Genomic DNA, 18365 nt, shown 5'->3' on the forward strand with positions numbered 1-18365 from the left:
AAAAAAAAAAAAAACTGATGCTTTGCCAGGCAGAGATAAAAAACTGGACTTAAACCTGCTTCACCTGATCTGGAAAGTTGCGGATGCTCTCCACCAAATACTGATAGGACTTCCAGTCTCCAGCAATAACCTCTCCTAACACCGGGATCACCTGGAAACTGTACGCATCATACAGGCTGAAAAGTAGACAAGAGATAAGGGTTATAATCCAGCTGAAAGCCGCTCTAAAAAGAAATGAGCAGGAAGTGATTTGGTTCAAAGGTCCATCCAATAATTCGCTGTGTCGTATTAAACAAACCTACTTACCGCGCTAGAACAGGATTGGTCACTTTGCTGAACTCTAAACACATGAATCTGCCACCAGGCTTCAGGACACGAAAAGCCTCTTGAAGAGCCTAAAAATGGAAATTAATACTAAACTGGTTATCTATTAGGAAAGAACGGCCACATTTGTAATCAATAATCTGTAGGAGGGAAAAAAAAGGTCTAGAGAAAGAGAGAAATCTTTTTTTTTTTTTAAGTCACAGCTGTAAAATAGAAAATTACACTTTTTTTCTCTATTTAAACACATTTCTTTGACACAATTTTCACTTTGATCAAGATCTTTGTTACCTGATCGATGTGTGTGACATTCCGAATGCCAAAGGCGATGGTGTAAATATCAAACTGGTCATCATCGAAGGGCAGCTCTTCTGCGTCTCCCACCACCCATGAAAGACCTGGAAACAAACGGCAGCTCTTTTACCTTTAAAATCATCCAGCTGAAGTCAATCTGTCTCTGTGGCATCTATACATGTTCATGAACAGATATATGGAGCCGCTAAACTTTGATCAACATTAATGGAGGCAGATTAACTAAACACCTGCAGGTTTTAAGCTAACCTGATGTGATGCCCATGCTGTCAGCTCTCTGTTTTCCCACTTTCAGCATCTCTTTGTTGATGTCGCAAACCACAGAATTGGACTCATGGGGAGCGTCCTCAGCGGGGTACTTCTCAGAAATATCCTGCCATGACAGCGTCTGACTGGAGCCCAAAGCTCGCCGCTTCTGTCTCTCTTGCTGATGATAAACGTAGTCCAGGAAACGAAAAGAAATGTCACCTGCAGGTGAAAAATAAGCACACGGTTAAGTGGAGGATTCAGCTGGAGGATCATTAAATCGACTTTATTTATTTTTTCAATACCTGTTCCACCGGCCACATCCAGGAGTCGAGCGCCAGGCTGCGGGTGCATGACGTGCAGGAGCATATCCTTCCAAAGTCGATGGATGCCGAGGCTCATGGCATCGTTCATGATGTCGTATTTCTCCGCCACATTCTCAAACACCTTGTATACTGGAAAGAGAAACCATTAAAAAACAACAAGATTCAAGTTTTAACTAACAAAGAAAAAAAGCTGAATTTCCATCCAAGTGGATCGAGTTAATCGTGATTAAACAATTATTGAAATAATCGTCAAATAATTTAGTATTCAATAAATCGTTAAAGAGAATCGAGTAAAGAGATTGTAAAACATGCCTTTAGTTCCCGGAACAACACTGAGAGTAGTAATTATATAAAAATAGTAAAAAAAAACATATAAACATTTTGCATTTAATAAAAAAAACGTTTTCATCTGTCAATATGCTCTATCCAAAACTCACCAAGTGGAAAAGTTTTAGTTTCACCTGACTAAACTTCCTAAAAAAAAACAATCTTTGGCTATTTGAATATTAATCGATTAATGTAAAAATAATCAAAAGATTAATCGATTGGCAAAATAATTGTTAGTTGCAGCCCTAGTCAGTTAATTACTACTTAGAAATTAAATACTGCTTCTGTATTCATTTTGCAGAAGCAAATTTAATTCTGCAATAATTTTAAACCAACCTGAATATCTCTTTTTATCTCTCTTTATACAACACAACATTTACTTTAAATATTTAAAATACTTATTATCAACAACTTGCTAGTTTTTCTTTGGATTTTGCCCTTTTAAAATGATGCATAGTTTTTAGAACATAGATGGTAACACAATAAAAATCCTCAGCAGAAGAAACATCTAAAACTAGAGTATTTCAGAAAAAATAGAAATAAATCCAGCTCCTCTGACCTTACACTGGAACAGAGAGAAACTTGACCTGTAAGGTCACTTGTTGAGATCAGGACATTTGGAAAATATTCAAGCCACAACAGAGGAAGCAGTAATTTTGTAGAAAATTGTTATACAGTATAAAAAAAAAGTGTTATACAGTATTTTCAGTTTTATAACTCATATTGCTTTAAGAGAGATGTGAACCTATACATTTCCATTTGCATTTTTAAACCTGAAGAATGGGGCTGTAAAACTTATTTCTACTATATTCTAAAATGAATCATTTACCCAGTGAGATGAATTAGATAAATATTAAACTACAAAATGAAAAAAAAAATAAAAATACCATAATGTTATATTGCATCGAAGGGTGTGTTAATCCTGCATTAGTTTAGGCAATGAACTCAAGTTCACTATCAATCCTTCTATATTAACCAACAGATTAATATTAGGTTTAAAACTGTCCAGATAATTAGAGAATAAGATTACAATGCTAAGAAATTAGCCGATTTATTTAAAAAGTCTTCGAGAATTTAGAAACATCATCAAGCTTTCTTGACGGGTTATACCGTGTGTGAAAAAAAGCGAATGATAATAAACAAAGGTTATTTAAACGGAATTTGGTTGGCAGCCCTCCGGGTCTCCACTGTCTCACCTCTCTTCGCCTTCTCCGCTTCGGGCACCGTCTCAAAGCCAAAGTGTGTGTTTCTGTCCTCTGCTGCGTCACTAATACAGCGAGAGGGAAAAGGACCAAAGCAGCAGCCTGGCCGGCGTGAAAAACTATCAGCAGCAGAGGTTATATTTCTGTGAGAAAGACGAGATATCCGACGGAACAAGAGCCGCACGGACGCTGCCATGTTGCCAAGTTGCGCAACCTTATTCTTCCTCCTCAGATAAACCGGGGCGGATACACGCACAGGTAGATTATTGCTGCTCTCTGGTGGCCATTTAGTGTACTGCAATTTAAACTTCAAAATCGATTTTTGTTGCTGCTTTATTTTAACAAGATTGTTAAAGAATTTTAAATATACATTACCAAAGCTTGCTAGTGAGTACACAGAGACATTTAGGGCGGAATATGCATTTAGAAAGAATAATCCCTCTAAATGTTTTCAACTATTTGTATAAGTACTTTTTTAATGACTTTATCTGTTAAATTATGTTTTTTTTTTTATCAATCAGAATAATCCCTTAATCCATCACTTCACTGACTGTAGGCCTACTGACTTTCCTTGCTTGGGGGGGACTGTCATTTGCATTGGTCAAGTCTATTATAGACTATTCTAGTCTATTATAGACTATTACAGTCTATTACAGACATAACAGGACAAACAACCACGCATGAACATACTGATAGCCAGCCACAATTTAATCCAATACCTGCATGGTGGTGGTGGCTGGAGGGGTGCATGCAAACTGAGTGAACAAAGGCAACATAACTGGCAACAGCACATCCATGTAGCTAACGTTTTCAATATCAGACATTTTTCAATTTATGAATTGTTTTAAACAAGATTTTACATAGCCTTTATACATAGACTTTTTTTTCTAACTGTGATCCGTAATAAAACTATCAATTTGCAGTTTTTAAGTTTCCTAATTTGACCAAACTGATTGATTTTTTTATGTTTGACAAAAAAGAGAAATATTTCTGTATTCTGAATTTGGAGAACAGCATATACTAAAATGTAAGCCAGCATATTACCTTTCAATACATCTGCACAGCTGGAATATACATAAGATTATTAGTTTTGCCTTGGTGTATTTTTGTCCATTCATAAAATAACTCTAAAATTTAATTGCTGCCTGATCTTAATAGGTGACATTGTCTTAAAAAAATACATACATTTTGCACTTTTCGAAGAAAACATGGACTACATATAATTCTGATCATCAGATGTTTAAGCCATTCTGAAAGACTTCTGAGAGTTTAACTTACTTCAATATATATATGGAAACATAACCATGGATGTATTTTAAAGCAACACCTAGAACCCACTGAGATCATCTGTGACATGGAAAAATAAAAGAAATTAGGCAAAATATCAGAAAGACAGACAAGGACCTTTACAAGCCTGGTTTATTTTGGGGTAAGGGTTCTAAATGCCACCATCTGTTTTGAAAGTTACACAATTATATGATGGTTTATTACAAATAAACACCATGACAATGTTTAGCTACCTTTCCATTATCTAAAAATATAAAATAAAAAAATATATATTATATATGTATTGAAAACCTGGATGAGCAAGAGAGCATATACATCTCTGTAACAGCATCTCTGTTACAGAGATGCTGTTCTTACTCATAAGAAGACGTTTCAACCACAAGGCCAATGGATGAAGAAGCAATTCTACCAAAAACACCAAAAATCTATTTAACCTTTTTCACAAGAAGAATTTTAGATAGAGCCAAAATAAAAATAAAAAAAATATTTGATACTCCCAAAACGTTGATCAAGTCAAATAGTTTTTAATTTAATTTCAGAAAGAAAACCTGTATTTGTTTTGCTTTTAAAAAAAATTTGGTTTCTATTGTAAACATCAAGTATTGCAATGTTAATCTGCTTAATTTATTCTAAAGTAATGCGTGTTTGCCATGAGTGTAATAAACTTCTAGAGATAGGTTTAATTGTTACACATGGCCTTAGAACAAAGTTATTTGTAAAATTTGTATGTCTTTTGGATTTAAAGTAAATCTTTAAGACATATAAAACTAATAAAAAAGCATCGTGATGGTAGCATCATGCTAAACAGTAGGATTCTTGTATGTTGTAAGAAAAATATTATATAAAGGTTAGTACACCTTCCAATTCAAATGGCTATGACTTTTAAATAGACACGTGTTTAACAGAACAATAAACTTAAAAAAAAAGAAAACAAATAAAACTCATATTTCTCAACTACTACCTTTGTTTTTGTGTTGAAAGCTACTTTACAAACAATTCTATTTGGGATTAAGAAGTTTAGTTATGCACACAAACCTTCCAGCACTAACCTGCATTTATGCAGATTGAAGTTTGTTGAAGTTTTTCCATCTGTTGCCATAGAAACTGATGAATGGTTTCGTACTGATGGGGAAAAAAACCATTGTGACCAACAATATGAAAGGAAATTACTTTGTTGTAATATAGTATTAATAAAGATGATAGAAATATTGTAGAGGCAGAAATACTTGGAGGTTTTCCTTTTATATAGAAGACATGATTGAATAAAATTATTATCTTGAAGGCAAAGGTGATATCTGGTCTAATTTAACCTCTTTTAGTAGAATGAATATAATATAATAGAAATGAAATATTAAATATTAAATAAGCAAGTGCATATAGCTATTCACAAACTACTGTAAAATACTACTGTATTGAAAAGTGAGTCAGATCAAAAGAGACAAAGTTGCTGCACCGCCTGTAACCATTTTTTAACAAAGATATTTCACTGATCCATCAGGGAAGAGGAACTCCTCTAAATCAGCCTGTCTTTGGTTTTCTGAGTGCAGAAAAGGGCAGCTTTTGTCTCTTTTTCTTCTCACTTTCCCATCCTTGCAGTAACCAGACACGTCCTCTTTTGTCTCATTGTTCCCTAAATTACTTGTGGACTTGGATTCAGGGGGATCTGCTTACAGCACAATGTTTCTCCCAGCTTTGGGAGGACTGACCACAGGGGAGCTCCAGGCTCTGGCTTGTTACAAAGACAAAGAAAAATGATGAGAAAGCTCCGCTTAAAATGTCTAAATCAAAGGCTGAAGTCTGCAAAGAATCTGGCTGTTTTAGTAACAAATGGATACAACACTTTAACTGTAAAGCCAGCAATAGTGGAAATATTCTACAACCAATAGAGGGAGCCAGAGGGGTTTTCTTCAGAGGAAAGGCTGCTCCTACAGATGTTTTGCAATGGAGGGCAAAACATTTTTCATTTAATGACTTGAGTGGTGACTAATCTGCAAGGCTCTATTGTGGACATGTGACAGATTTGTCAAACCTGTGTGTCTGAAACCTGCATGCTTAAACCAGAGGTTGACTCCAATACAATAACCTGTTTCTTTATTTTTGACACCCACAGCAATAGCTATATAAATACCCATCTATATAAATACCCTGTGCAATAACCCTGTATAATAAACCAACTATAAAAATATGTGGACACACTGTATAATCCTGTGCATCTTTTTCTTCCTTTGGCACCTTCTTCTTCTCTGTTTGACTATTTGAGCTGATGTTACAAGTACATTTCTCCACTGTGAGATCAAAAAAGTCAATCAATCAATCAATCAATCAATCAATCAATCAATCAATCAATCAATCAATCAATCAATCAATCAATCAACCAATCAATCAATAAATGACCTCAGAACCAAAGGTTCTACTGTGGTTGGAAAAGCAGAAGCAAATATTCATGAAAACAAGAACAGTTTTCCTTAAACTAATTACTGTGCATATTTGCTGCTGATATAATGGATATGCATTTAAGCAGTAGGTTTATGTAATAGCCTACAAGTTAAATCTTTGCAAAAAAAAAAAAAAAACATGCAATATAAAAGGAAGAAAACATGAAGTATACAATGTAAACAGAAAACACAAAAGAACTCTGATCAGCTGATTTATTCTTTAGGATTTATCGTGAAAAGCGCAGTGGGTAGCACTGCTCCCTTGCAGCAAGAAGGTTCTGGGTTAAATTCCTCGCCTGAGGTCTTTTTACATGCTGTTTTTATGTGCTGGTAAAGATTCTCAGTCATCCAGGTCATAGTCATTCCAAAAAAGTTTAAAAAAAAAAGATTCCACTAGACTTTTTTTCCCCAAGTTTGAAGACGTTTCGCTTCCCATCCAGAACGCTTTTTTAATTCAAAATGTCAGGAATACCGTTTTTATAGAGCTTTATAGAGTGGACCAAAAACAAAGCCTTGTTTTGACTAAACATGCAAATTGAACTAGACCAAATTGAACCGCCCCTTAGGAATTGGCAGTCATTGGGTTCTTTCTAAGTCTGCAATATCCGATACATGTCTCTGAAAAGTGGTTGTTAGAGGGAATTGTTGGCCTGTCTGTATGGGGGTGGGGGCTGCGATGATTTTTGAGAGCTCAAACCTGAGTCAACCGCTTTTATGTAAGGTTGCATGTTCTCCATGTGCATGCTTGGGTTCTCTCCGGTTACTCCGGTTTCCTCACACTTCCCCCCACAGTTAGGTTAATTCTCTAAAATTCTCCTTGGATATGAGTGTGTGCATAAATGGTTTGTCTCTGCGTTGCCCTGCAATAGATTGGCAAACTGTCCGGGGTGTACCCCGCCTCTCGCCCATTGACAGCTGCAAATAGGCACCAGCACCCCTCGTGACCCCGGGAGGGATAAGCGCGATTTAAAATGGATGTATGGCATTGAAAATCTACTTTTGGGAGAGAAAAATGTATCTAAATCCAATAACAACTGACAGGGGGAAAAAAAAACATAACTTGAAATGTTAGACAGTTTTTTTTCAAGTTTCAATTTCTTCTCTTCTCTTTAGATAAATGTACAGGTTTCTTATGGGATTTAAGTCTGGAGACGATGGCAGTTATGAGAGAAAGATTTTGTGTCAGATAAACATTTCCCTAATAAGGTAGTGATATGACTTGAATAATTTGTTCCTAATCCTAGGACCCAGCAGTGACATTTATTTTATTTAATTTTATAGAAGACTCTGTCAGAGCTCTGTCCAATATTTTATACACTGGAGCAAGGCACACATTTCATTTAGAAGAGAAAAAGGCCCTCAGGATTACAAACCCTCCACCATACTTTACAATGGTGATCAGGTCTTCTACTTTGCTTGAAACTGACTCATTATGGTTTGATTCCTTTTTACCTATAGATGTTTAAATTCCCAATCACAACAGAATGCATAAACAATGTTCTCAATATAAACTTTTTAATCAGTATTTTTAATGGTTGTTTATGTCAATAAACCACAAGGTGCAGTAATGCATATATATCTGCGAGTTATTTTGATACTTATGAAATTAAAAATCATTTTGAAACAAAATTAACCTTAAATTTATGCCTTGATCTGACCAATAATGAATAATGTCATAAAATGATCAGTCTGTGTTTAATTCATTTCTATAATGTTTGATTTAAGTTAATGAAAGCAAGCTGCATTCTTTGTTTAAACATCCAGTGGCATGTAAGAACTATCTTATAGATACTATTGGTTCCTTAAAGATGTGTTTGTTTGTTTTTTGTTTTTTTTGCCACAGCACTACATGAGTTAGCACTGGAAATGATTTACTTCCCCTCATCCTCAACAGCGTGCAGCAGTAAGATAAATATGGGCCCCTGTCCAGTTGGTGGCTGGAGGCTTAAAGGAATTCACTTCTGTGTCAGGCCATATTTATTTCTCAAGTAAAAACAGAACAAAAAGTTCTTGAATAGTCTGAACAATTACAATAAAAGTTTTCTTTGACATTTAGCAAGATTTTTTTCCTTCAATTGGATTTAATGAGCTTGAATCAAAATATATTTGAATTGCTTTCTGTAATAATCCTCCATTAATTTCTTAACGTTTCCTTTAGTAGTTTAGAGTGATGTTTGCTTTTGTTTTCTATTAAACATTTATTTGATCAAGGAAAAGCAAAATGGAGAGAATAAAAACCTCTTTTGCAAGAGTGTCTTGGCCAAGGCAGCAGCAGCAGGACAGATTTAAAATATATACAGAAGGACATACAAACTGACAGATATATGAAATTCAGTTCTTAAAATCAAACAAGACGTCTGTAAAGAGATGCCTCTGACTCTAAATCATCTTGCTTTTTCTGATAAGCTTCCAATGAGATCATGTCAGGAAGTTCCAAGTCTTTTTGGTGTTTGTTCAAAGCAAAGGGAGCACCATACATGGAAACTTTCCCCCCATTTCACTTCGTACCGCGAACCTGAGAACAATAAGTAGTTCTGTGAATGAAGGCTCTAAGATTCTAAGCTCATGAGATGGATGGCAGAGATTGAAGCGGATCTAGAACCAATAATTGTTCCACTAGTAATTTGATCAAATTCCCAGAGTTGTATTAAGCACTGCAAAAACATGGTTTGCATCAGATGGATATTCTTTAAAATGAAAACCCTCTAAGTTGCTTAAAAGAGAACAAAGATAAGAGGAAACAAAGGGACACATTTTATGAATTAAAAATATATCTTAGGAATTCCGGCTTCTTTCACATCCTCGTGTGTTTTTTTATTTTTGTTTTTTGCTGCTCAAGTTTTAAAGCTGGACTCCTGCTGTTCCCTCCCAAACATCCAGGTTGCACGCTTGACCTCGTCTCAGAGGGAAAGCAATAGGTTACACATGGTGGTCTAAATCCTCTCAATCTGCGAGCCATTGCATATATCTGATAAGCATTTAGCTTCATAGAGAAAAAAGAAAAACATAAGAGGAGGTGGAGTAGATGCCCAAACATGCAAGCGATGAAGCCTTGATCTATTAAAGAAAAACAGATTTTCAGAGTTTGGGCTTATTTTTTTTCCACACAAGGCCTTAAATGGATTGCGAGAGAATGGGATTTGGTTGATCTGATATTTGTGTCCCATATGCATCTCAGAGATTGAAATGCTGAGTTTAGTGATGATATAAAGCCTGTTTTAACATCAGAATGGGGAAAAAAATAAGAAAAACAAAACTCATCCTTTAGAAACATGCATACAGTGTTTATTTGCAACCAGGACACATTAAATAAAACTACAAAGATACTTCACTTATACAAAAGATAGATTATATCCCATTCACATACAAAATAACAATAATTTACTGTATAAATTAACATTTCACTATATTTTGTTATTTACATTTAGATGAAAACAAAGTTTTTGGCCCCTTATGACCGTTTCCCACAGGGCCTCTGGTATTGTTTTCATGTCATCGAGCACTTCAGGACATTCACAACAATTTCAAGGGGGCCATTTTTGACTACTCTGGAAAAAAAAGTGTGGAATTTTCCAACTGACTAGAGGACGGAATGGAAGACAGGAGTTTGCATAATTCACCGGGCTAGCCAAACAAATATACCCTTGTTAGACAGTGAGTGTCACATTTGGTTAGCTTGTGTTTGATTTGAAAGCGCATTAATTTTTCCCGTCCCTCTTTCACTCCTGCTCCTCTCCACGCATGGTCTGCTCTGAACATCGCAGGGGCATCTGCTCGCGTCCTGCGATAATTAACATGAGTTACAGCTGAGATGATGAGCAGCAGATAGAACTGTGTGACTTTTTTATTTTCTTTTTTACTTCTAATTAGGGAGACAAAGATTCTTATTATTTCTTTATTGATTTAGATCCTGCATGATTCTTCTCTTTGCTTCAAGTGCTAAGGTTGCAGATCAGCTCATTTTAGTTCATTTTCACCCAAAGCTAAATGCAACCCAGGATAAGTACTGCTTTGTATCATAAGTATGAGCAGAATTAAGTGCATTGAGCGAGGGAAGATTTGAGGACACCACCTCTAGCATCTGACCTCATTCATGAAAGACTAACTGCTTTGCTGACAGCAAAAAAGTAGATTCAGACCTTCCTCAAGTAGCTAAAATTGTCCCAGCTAAAAATTCGACCTTAGTTTGCGGGTAGTAACGCTAACAGTCTTTGGGTGTATCACTTGAGCTCAACCTTCTAGGCCTAAAATCTGTGTGAAAAGCCCAAACACTCAAGTCTGTTGATTCTCAAGACATTTGAAAGCTGTCTGAACGTCCCCCTTTTGTAGCTGGTCTAATGAGAACATTTCAAATAAAAACAGATGGGCCTCTCCAATGGTTCGCTGAGACAATGAAATCAAAGAGCGGTCATAAATATACAACAATATTCACCCCCTGTTTCCCGCAATCGAAAGAAGGAAAGTTAATGTGAACAATATGTTCAGTAAGTGTCCAAGACTACAATTAAGAGCACACAAATTAAACAAAATATACGTTTCAAAGCCTTGTCTGGCTTACATGAAGAGTTGCTCTAGGGATGGCTCTGGGTATACACCCCCCCACCACAACAGTTCTGACTGTTTTTTTTTTGTGGTGATGGTCTCAGTCCTCGCGTCTGCATCAATTAGATCATTTGTGAGTGATGGCAGTGGAAGAGGAGATCCTTAAGGCACTTAAACACCATCAAACTGAATAGACTCCTACCCACAGCACACATGGGATGGAGGGGGGGAGGAGTGGCTGGGCTCACACCATCCTAAACATCTCTAGATGGCAGTTTGTCAACAATCCAGACCTTCCCCTAACTTTCACAATGATATTTCTTCTCTCACCCAAATTTTTCAGCAAAAAAAAAGACGAGGGGGCTCTTCTTCACTCCGGTCTTTACAATTGGACCCAAAGTGCTTTGATACCTCCATTACCATTAGTTCCCTATCCCCAAGTTATTTTCTACAGACATGTTAAAGAGAGAAAGAACAAAATTGAAGGGAAGCATCTGCAAACGGAAAATAAAAAGACAAACATCTACGACTCTTTGGAGGGAAAGGATTCTGGCTTGTTACAGCAAATGTTCTTCCATTTGAGGCAGTTATGAGTTGTGAAGCTGTTAAGCTTTGACTGCAAGTGTCCGAGTTTTCTGTATGCGGCTCTGGATTTTCAGCCGCGAAGCTGCAGTCTGGAGGGATTTTAGAGGTATGCTGATTGCAGAGGACGGCTGCGATGGATGAAAACGGCCTCCTGCATGTTAAAAGCGTCCTTTTAAGTCCGTCAGAGCTGCGGATCTGCTTCTATGCAGCCTTATAGTTCTCCTCTCTGTCACTGTGGTCCCTTATACCCCTGCGTGACCCTCCTTCTTTGGTGCCGAGAGGAATGAGACTGCCTTGCCATCTTTTTTCTTTTTATTTGGCCAAAAGGCCATTTGGCGGCAGTCACTGAGTCAGTTGTCATTAATCACTCAGTCGTTTGCTTATTAGTCAAGCGCCTCATTGAATTTCACTGTCTGAGGGCCATGTCATCTGACAGCCCTCGTACAGAGGATTCGTGGATGGCAATAAGAGTGGAGAGCAGCAGCAGCAGCAGCACTAGTGGCCCACCAGAGGGCTGAGATCCCCATGATGGCTCTTTAGCTTCTTCTTGAAGAGGGAGATGGTGGAGGGCCGGTAGAGGATGATCCACGGCTCAGAGGACACTGTGCTCTGGCTGCAGCTGTCTGAGCCACTGACTGTCGGGATGTTCGGGGTCCTGAAGGAAAAAAGATAAGAGCCGCATGAAACAAATATGAAGTTGATTTAAAAAAGAAAACTCCAGTACTTATCATTATTATATTAAACTTTGGATTCAGTTGTTTGAATATAACATAAAGTTCACAAAAATATAATCCACTTCTTTAATGATGTTTATCCATAATAAAACAAATAAAAAAATAAAGTCTACAAATACATATTTACAGATTAAACTAGAAATTAGTAGAATACAATTATCCTTTATCGTTCCTCAGGGATCAAATTAAGCTATACCAACAGTAAGGTGACAGGCTAATGGAAAGCAGGCAATTTAATTAAAAGGTAAAAAGTACAAATAGAGAAAGACTTTGAATGAGGGACTTTGTCTTAAAAAGGGCGGCTAAAATAGTATTTTATGCTTTCTTAATCACCATTTGTAGTCTGTTTTAAGTCACTAGATGTCACTACATCCCTCAGACTGGATCTTTAATCCTCACACTTTGGTAACTTTACTATCAGAAACATATGATACCACCAGTTAGAGCAGAGTAAACTAATGGCTTCATTAATAATAAGATATAGGCAGTAGGAAAAATCATATAATTCTGAGCGTTATGGGCTGCCTTATATACTGAATATGCTCTTCTATTAAAAAATGAATGAAGGGCAAATTGGCAATAGAAAAATCATAAGGGTTCAACATTTTATCTAAGTAGTCCAGCTACAACCTGACAGAATGTCACCCTGCAAAGTGAGCAATGTTTCACTTATCAAACCCCTAATATTAGTGCTACCTATGATAGATTATCTTTTTTTTTTAACCAAACTAAATCAGGAGGAATAACAAATAGTTTTTATCGTGAAACATAATACAACTGAGTGGTCATTAATCATGATTTGAGACAGAACGGTGAGTCAGACCACTTTTTCAATTTGCTTTTAGGGAGGGATTTAAGTGTGTTTACACCTGCATTTGGAGCTGTTCACATACACCGATCTGATCCAGAATGCACAGCGTTGTGGGCTACTAATTATACTGTTACTATGAGCTACTAAACTCTTGTTGTTTATAAAAGGCCGAGGCAGATTGGGGTTATTCCATGGAGACATCCTGTTCCTTTCTCTATAATTTACACTTTTATTTAAACACATGTTTTTTTGGCTCCTCCAAGGGGTGATTTATCTGAAATAGTTAAATTTTCTGTTCAGTATGTGTTTTTTTTTTCTGAAGTGCTGTATGCTTAGAGAGTTCCTAATGTTTAAAAGATTAGATTTTTTCCTAAACATTATGCTGCTGCTGCTTCAGAATTTTCCTGTCTGTAGGATCTTGACATTAAAAGAGTAAAAGGAAACTACTTATGAGAAATGATCCCACAGGATGTTTTCTTTCTTTTTTGAAACTCCTTTAACTTTTTACACTCTAAGATTGAAAATCTGCAAATGTCACGTCAGGAAAGCTGTGCACAGATGAAAAGGTTTAACATTTGTCGCTTGGTGGCTTTCGCTTCTAATATCCTCTAACTTACTTGACTGTGACGTGGAGCAGCAGCTTGGCCACCATGGCCACCACCGTCAGAATGAGGAGAGCGGCCAGAGCGTAGATGGTCCACACTGCAGAGAGAGTGAGCGAATCAGTAAGAAGACATCAAACATCCTGTCACAGTAACGAAAACAAACCCTGGAAAGATTAGCAGGAGAAGAACTATTCGAGCACTGCTGGCACACCTGTTTGCAGTGTTCAGCCAGCAAATTGTCAAGAAATGGTGACACATTATCAGCGCACATCTGTTCTCCTCTGGCTGAGGAAAACAAAAGATAGTTGGATGAGGCAAAGCATGTGGGGCTCTGGAATGCTTTCTGCTCACTATGCATTGCTCTGACAAAGTGTCTGGTTGTGATCATCAGGGAATGCTACTGAGTGACTGTCAGGTAGTTAAAGCTCTTATTGCGCTTCACTCAGATATGGAGCCATAATAGGTCTGAACATATAGAAGTATTTCAGAAGAAAGAGGTAGCCAAAAATACTTTCAGAGTTACGGGTTCATGCTTAGATGAGAGTGTCAGGGATGTTAACATACTAGCGGTGTGGCCGGTGGTCTCGTCGCGTCCAGCCCACTGACCTGGCATGTTGTGCTCGGGTTTGCCGGGGCTGGACGTGATCACGTAGAGGATGTGCGAGGTGCGCCCGTTCGTTGTGCTGTTGGAGCGCTCGGTGACGCCGCTGGACAGCTGCGGTCCCAACGTGCTGGAGGAGTCTTCGCTTTCATCAGAACCTCTAGGAACTGTGGTTCTGGTGTCCTGCCGTCTGAGGGCTACAAAGACATGAGAGTGAAAATGAACATGTTGTTCAGAGCATGAAGCTATTTCAAAAGCCATTGATCTGTTTAGCTTTTTTGTTGTTTTGTTTAATTTTAGAAATAAAATTACAATTATTATTATAAATACTTATTGGGAAGGAGCTAATCCTTTAAAAAGGATTTGAGTGCAGTATTTAATCTAAGTGCTTGAAAGCTGTTGTGCATCCAGTTCTATAGCATCTCTCCTTCAACAAATGACTCAACCGTTAGCTTGTTAGCAGACTCTACAGCAGAACTGCACGCGGTGCGGCTGTTTAGCCTATCCAGTGTCTTTTAAAAACAGAAATGTAGACGAGACTGGTTATTTGTTGAAGTTTTTTTTTCTTAACATAAGTTAGTCTGAGGGCAACAGTCTACTGAATTGTCTTAATCAAAGACCCAGAACCACAATTAAAGACTGCTCCATCCAGGCCCGTCTCTGTCTGTCGTGAATGGTGGTCGGATCAGAAAGCAGCGTGGGATATTTTTCCTACTTTTCGCATAATAGCTCAACCTGTCTGTGATGTTCCCGGAACGTCCCACATGTTTCCCATTTGCAGGCCAAATGGCATGCTTCAAACCCAGTCACAGCTGAAACGCACCACCATCCTCATCTGAGAGCGTTTACCCTGAAATTACCTCCCAGCCTGCCACCATGGAGATACTGAAAGGATTTAGTGGCGATAATCACACTCGGTAATCTTTCTTCTCTCTCGGCTTGGCTCCATGTTCTGTGCACCTACGGTATTGATGTAAAGGGTCTTTTTTTCTGTCTTAAACCAAAAAAAAGCTTTGATTCTGTGTGGTGACCTTTTCTTGGTATCGTGTCTCAATTTCTTTGCTACAAAAAGCCTCACACAAAACAAAAAACACTTTTCTGAAGAAGTCAGGAGATCCTGACCTTCGATATTGTTTTAGTGTAACTCCACTGAGCCAGAAAAATGACAGGAATATAAATAGTGACAAGGATGGAGGAGCAGGGAGGGACACTCTCTCTGTGTGTGTCCCTCTGATATTGTATGTCACCTACACTGAGTTATATCTTTGTGCTATTTACTCATTCTTTAAAAAAAAAAGTAACTTATTAAATGAGTCTCATGGATTTTAAAGAGAACACTTCATAAAACACAGCAGAGCAGTCTGGGATAAAACTAACGGCTTTAAATTCATCCCAGCTCTCACAGCTGTGGTCCGCGCTAAGATGGGACTATAACAAGGCATACTGCTTTTTGAACATATATGTCCAACATATTTCCTTGGAGTCCAGCAGCGAGCAAACTCTGGGAAAGTAAAATATAAAAATAAAAAATAAAAACAGATTCATCTAGATATGGTGAATCATCTGCAGCTGTGAAAAGAGAAAAGGCCTGAGATCTGCATCGTCTTGCTGAACATTTTAACCTTGTGTCACATTATAATGACGAACAAAAATTGTTGCAATTTTTGTTAGATCAGCACAAGGTGGGACATAACTGCCCAACTCGAGAGATAAATTAATAAGTTTAATCATTCTTATAGATAAAGTCTATATACTGCGAATTGAATAGTTTCTCAGTTCCTGTCAGCGAATAGATCAGCTCTAACAAAGTCAGGTTGGATGAACAGCATTTGAGAGTAGGGCTGCAACTAATTATTATTTTGCAAATCAGTTAATCTGTTAATAATTTTTTCAATTAACGGATTAATAATGGGATTGCAAAAGGTTCCTTAAAGAAGACTTTATACTAAATTAAACCAGGTAAAACCAAAACTTTTCCTCTTGAAGAGTTCTTAAATGCAAAACATTTACATATTATTTTACAATCGTTGTATAACTACTGCTCTAAGTGGGTTGCTCTGTCAGCTAAATATTTTAGAGTCTATATTCAATCGATTACTGAATTAGCTGGCCGTTATTTCATTAACTGATTAATCATGATTAATCCATTTAAAGGTTTCATCCCAATTTGAGAGCGCTGACTTTCAACACAGATTCATTTTTAATAATTGGATTTAGGTCTGAACTTTGACAAGGCCATTCTAAAATATGCCTTGCATATAAATCTTGTCTCTCCTTCCCTCGTTAAACAAAAAAACATTTCCCTCTTGGGATGGTCTCAGAGGGATGTAATATTTACCCAGTGTTTTGCATCTTGACCCAAACATTTAATGCTGATTTGAACTGACCACTTTTCTTTCTCTTGTTTGCTGTTTCGATTATATATGGCTTCTAGCAAACTAATATTCTTCCCTCAAAAAAGGCAATTAAGTCTTAATCGATTCACAGATATATCATAGTCCTAGAATCCTTGCACAATATGATGGACTATAGCCTATTAAGCCAATGCTGCAAACACAGCGTATCAGTTTGAAAAGGAGCAAGTAGAGCCAGATGTCAAAGGCGGGACCAGGGCAGGACTAACTTCTTTTTTAAAAGAAAAGCCTTTAATGCAACCAATTGTTTAAGGTTTAAAGATATATCCAGCTCCTTCAGGACACAATGAAAGGATTTAATAAAACATTACCCCATTGCAGTCTCTATCAACACCACTGTGGTAACTTAAAAAATGTCACAGTCTTTAAACTGACCATATCAATGAGTTGTTTTTTTTTTTGCACCATGTTTGGTTTGTCTGGCATTGCTTACATTTGATCTCTGCTGCACTTTAAGAAATTGAAATATAATGAGTGCTGTACAAAACAAAATTACGTCTAAGTCTAAGAAAACTGTTGCTGCATTATGGGTAATTCTGGTGCTAAGACCAAACCCCCGCCTTCTGTGCTGCGATTGGTCCAGTAAGTTTTAGAACACAGAGTCTGCCCAGACTGACAAGCGTTTGAATTACACATGGTGTAATTCAACTTGTCTTGCCAGGCTAAGACTAAACACCCTTTAAAAATGTTTAAAGAGTAAGCTACCTTTCTTCACAATAACTCATCTTTGAACTTTTTCACAACTTCACCCCCACCATGCTACTGGTTATCATTATGTTGGTAATTTAGAAATGTTCTAAAACAAACCTCTAAGGACATCACAGAACGTATATGCTGACAATAAATTACACATAGGTTGACTTCTGAAGGCAGCTCGTCGCATTGCACATCACCTGTCCGAATAATTCTTTTCTAAAAACCATCTGTTTTATTTTAACTTCACAACCATAAAATTTGGTTTTGATTATGTTGTTTAAAAAAGTCAATAAAATAAACTTTAGGGCTCTTACTTGAGAAAACGTCAAAATGTTTAAGAATTATGACTGAATTTTCAAGGCTTTGTACCTCACCAGGTATACCAAGAGCACCAAACTCACACTGCAGGGCAAAGGGCTATTAAGCTTGTCAGATACAGTCAGTTCAGCATCTTACCTTGGTACAAAAGAGCAAATCCATGGGCCTGATTGGTGCGATCTGAGAAGAAGTACAGAATAACAAAGTCTCCTGTGATGTTCACCAACTCCCGCGGCGGACTGCGCCAGTCAAAGCGGACAACCACCTCCCTGGTGTAGCCGTCCAGAAGCTCCACCATGTCGGTCTGGTCAGAGATGTCAAAGAAGGTGAAATTGAAGAGGATTGCGTAGGAACCAGGGACCTGGATGGTCCAGTAGCAAACGCGGCTGGCTGCGTATTTGTCAGGGAAGTCGGGGGAGTAAACCACCCCGGTCGGGGACGTGTAGTTCCCACCACAGGCACCAACTCGGACTAAAGGCAAGAAGAAAAAAATATATATATGAATTTATTACAGAAGTACCTAGTGATACTAAGGATGCAACAAACACAACATGGGATTAGATGAAACACTAAATGTGATGTCCAAGTTTTTTTTATCAAGGC

The 18365-nt window shown here is 37.5% G+C and overlaps 2 protein-coding genes across 3 annotated transcripts in view; both read right to left on the minus strand.

The window, feature by feature from the left end:
• The window catches only part of coq5 (coenzyme Q5, methyltransferase), a 3907-nt gene extending 958 nt beyond the window's left edge, over positions 1 to 2949 (minus strand). Inside the window, exons 1-6 of the mRNA XM_015386193.1 lie at positions 2729 to 2949; positions 1185 to 1334; positions 883 to 1101; positions 613 to 719; positions 307 to 395; positions 65 to 176 (exon numbers count right to left, since the gene is read on the minus strand). Coding sequence (XP_015241679.1) covers positions 65 to 176; positions 307 to 395; positions 613 to 719; positions 883 to 1101; positions 1185 to 1334; positions 2729 to 2930 — 879 coding nt within the window. The 5' untranslated portion in view covers positions 2931 to 2949. The remainder of the gene's footprint in view (positions 1 to 64; positions 177 to 306; positions 396 to 612; positions 720 to 882; positions 1102 to 1184; positions 1335 to 2728) is intronic.
• Positions 2950 to 11087: 8138 nt separating this feature from the next.
• kremen1 (kringle containing transmembrane protein 1) overlaps positions 11088 to 18365 on the minus strand; it is a 78964-nt gene continuing 71686 nt past the window's right edge. Inside the window, exons 6-9 of one of the 2 annotated variants that reach the window (XM_015386205.1) lie at positions 17901 to 18233; positions 14340 to 14531; positions 13746 to 13830; positions 11088 to 12238 (exon numbers count right to left, since the gene is read on the minus strand). In XM_015386205.1, coding sequence (XP_015241691.1) covers positions 12079 to 12238; positions 13746 to 13830; positions 14340 to 14531; positions 17901 to 18233 — 770 coding nt within the window. In that variant the 3' untranslated portion in view covers positions 11088 to 12078. Of the gene's footprint in view, positions 12239 to 13745; positions 13831 to 14297; positions 14532 to 17900; positions 18234 to 18365 lie in introns of both variants that reach the window. The other variant, XM_015386204.1, reaches the window with a different exon arrangement.

This window comes from Cyprinodon variegatus, unplaced genomic scaffold (assembly GCF_000732505.1).
Source record: "Cyprinodon variegatus isolate N-32 unplaced genomic scaffold, C_variegatus-1.0 Scaffold359, whole genome shotgun sequence".
In the NCBI taxonomy this organism is placed as follows: domain Eukaryota; kingdom Metazoa; phylum Chordata; class Actinopteri; order Cyprinodontiformes; family Cyprinodontidae; genus Cyprinodon; species Cyprinodon variegatus.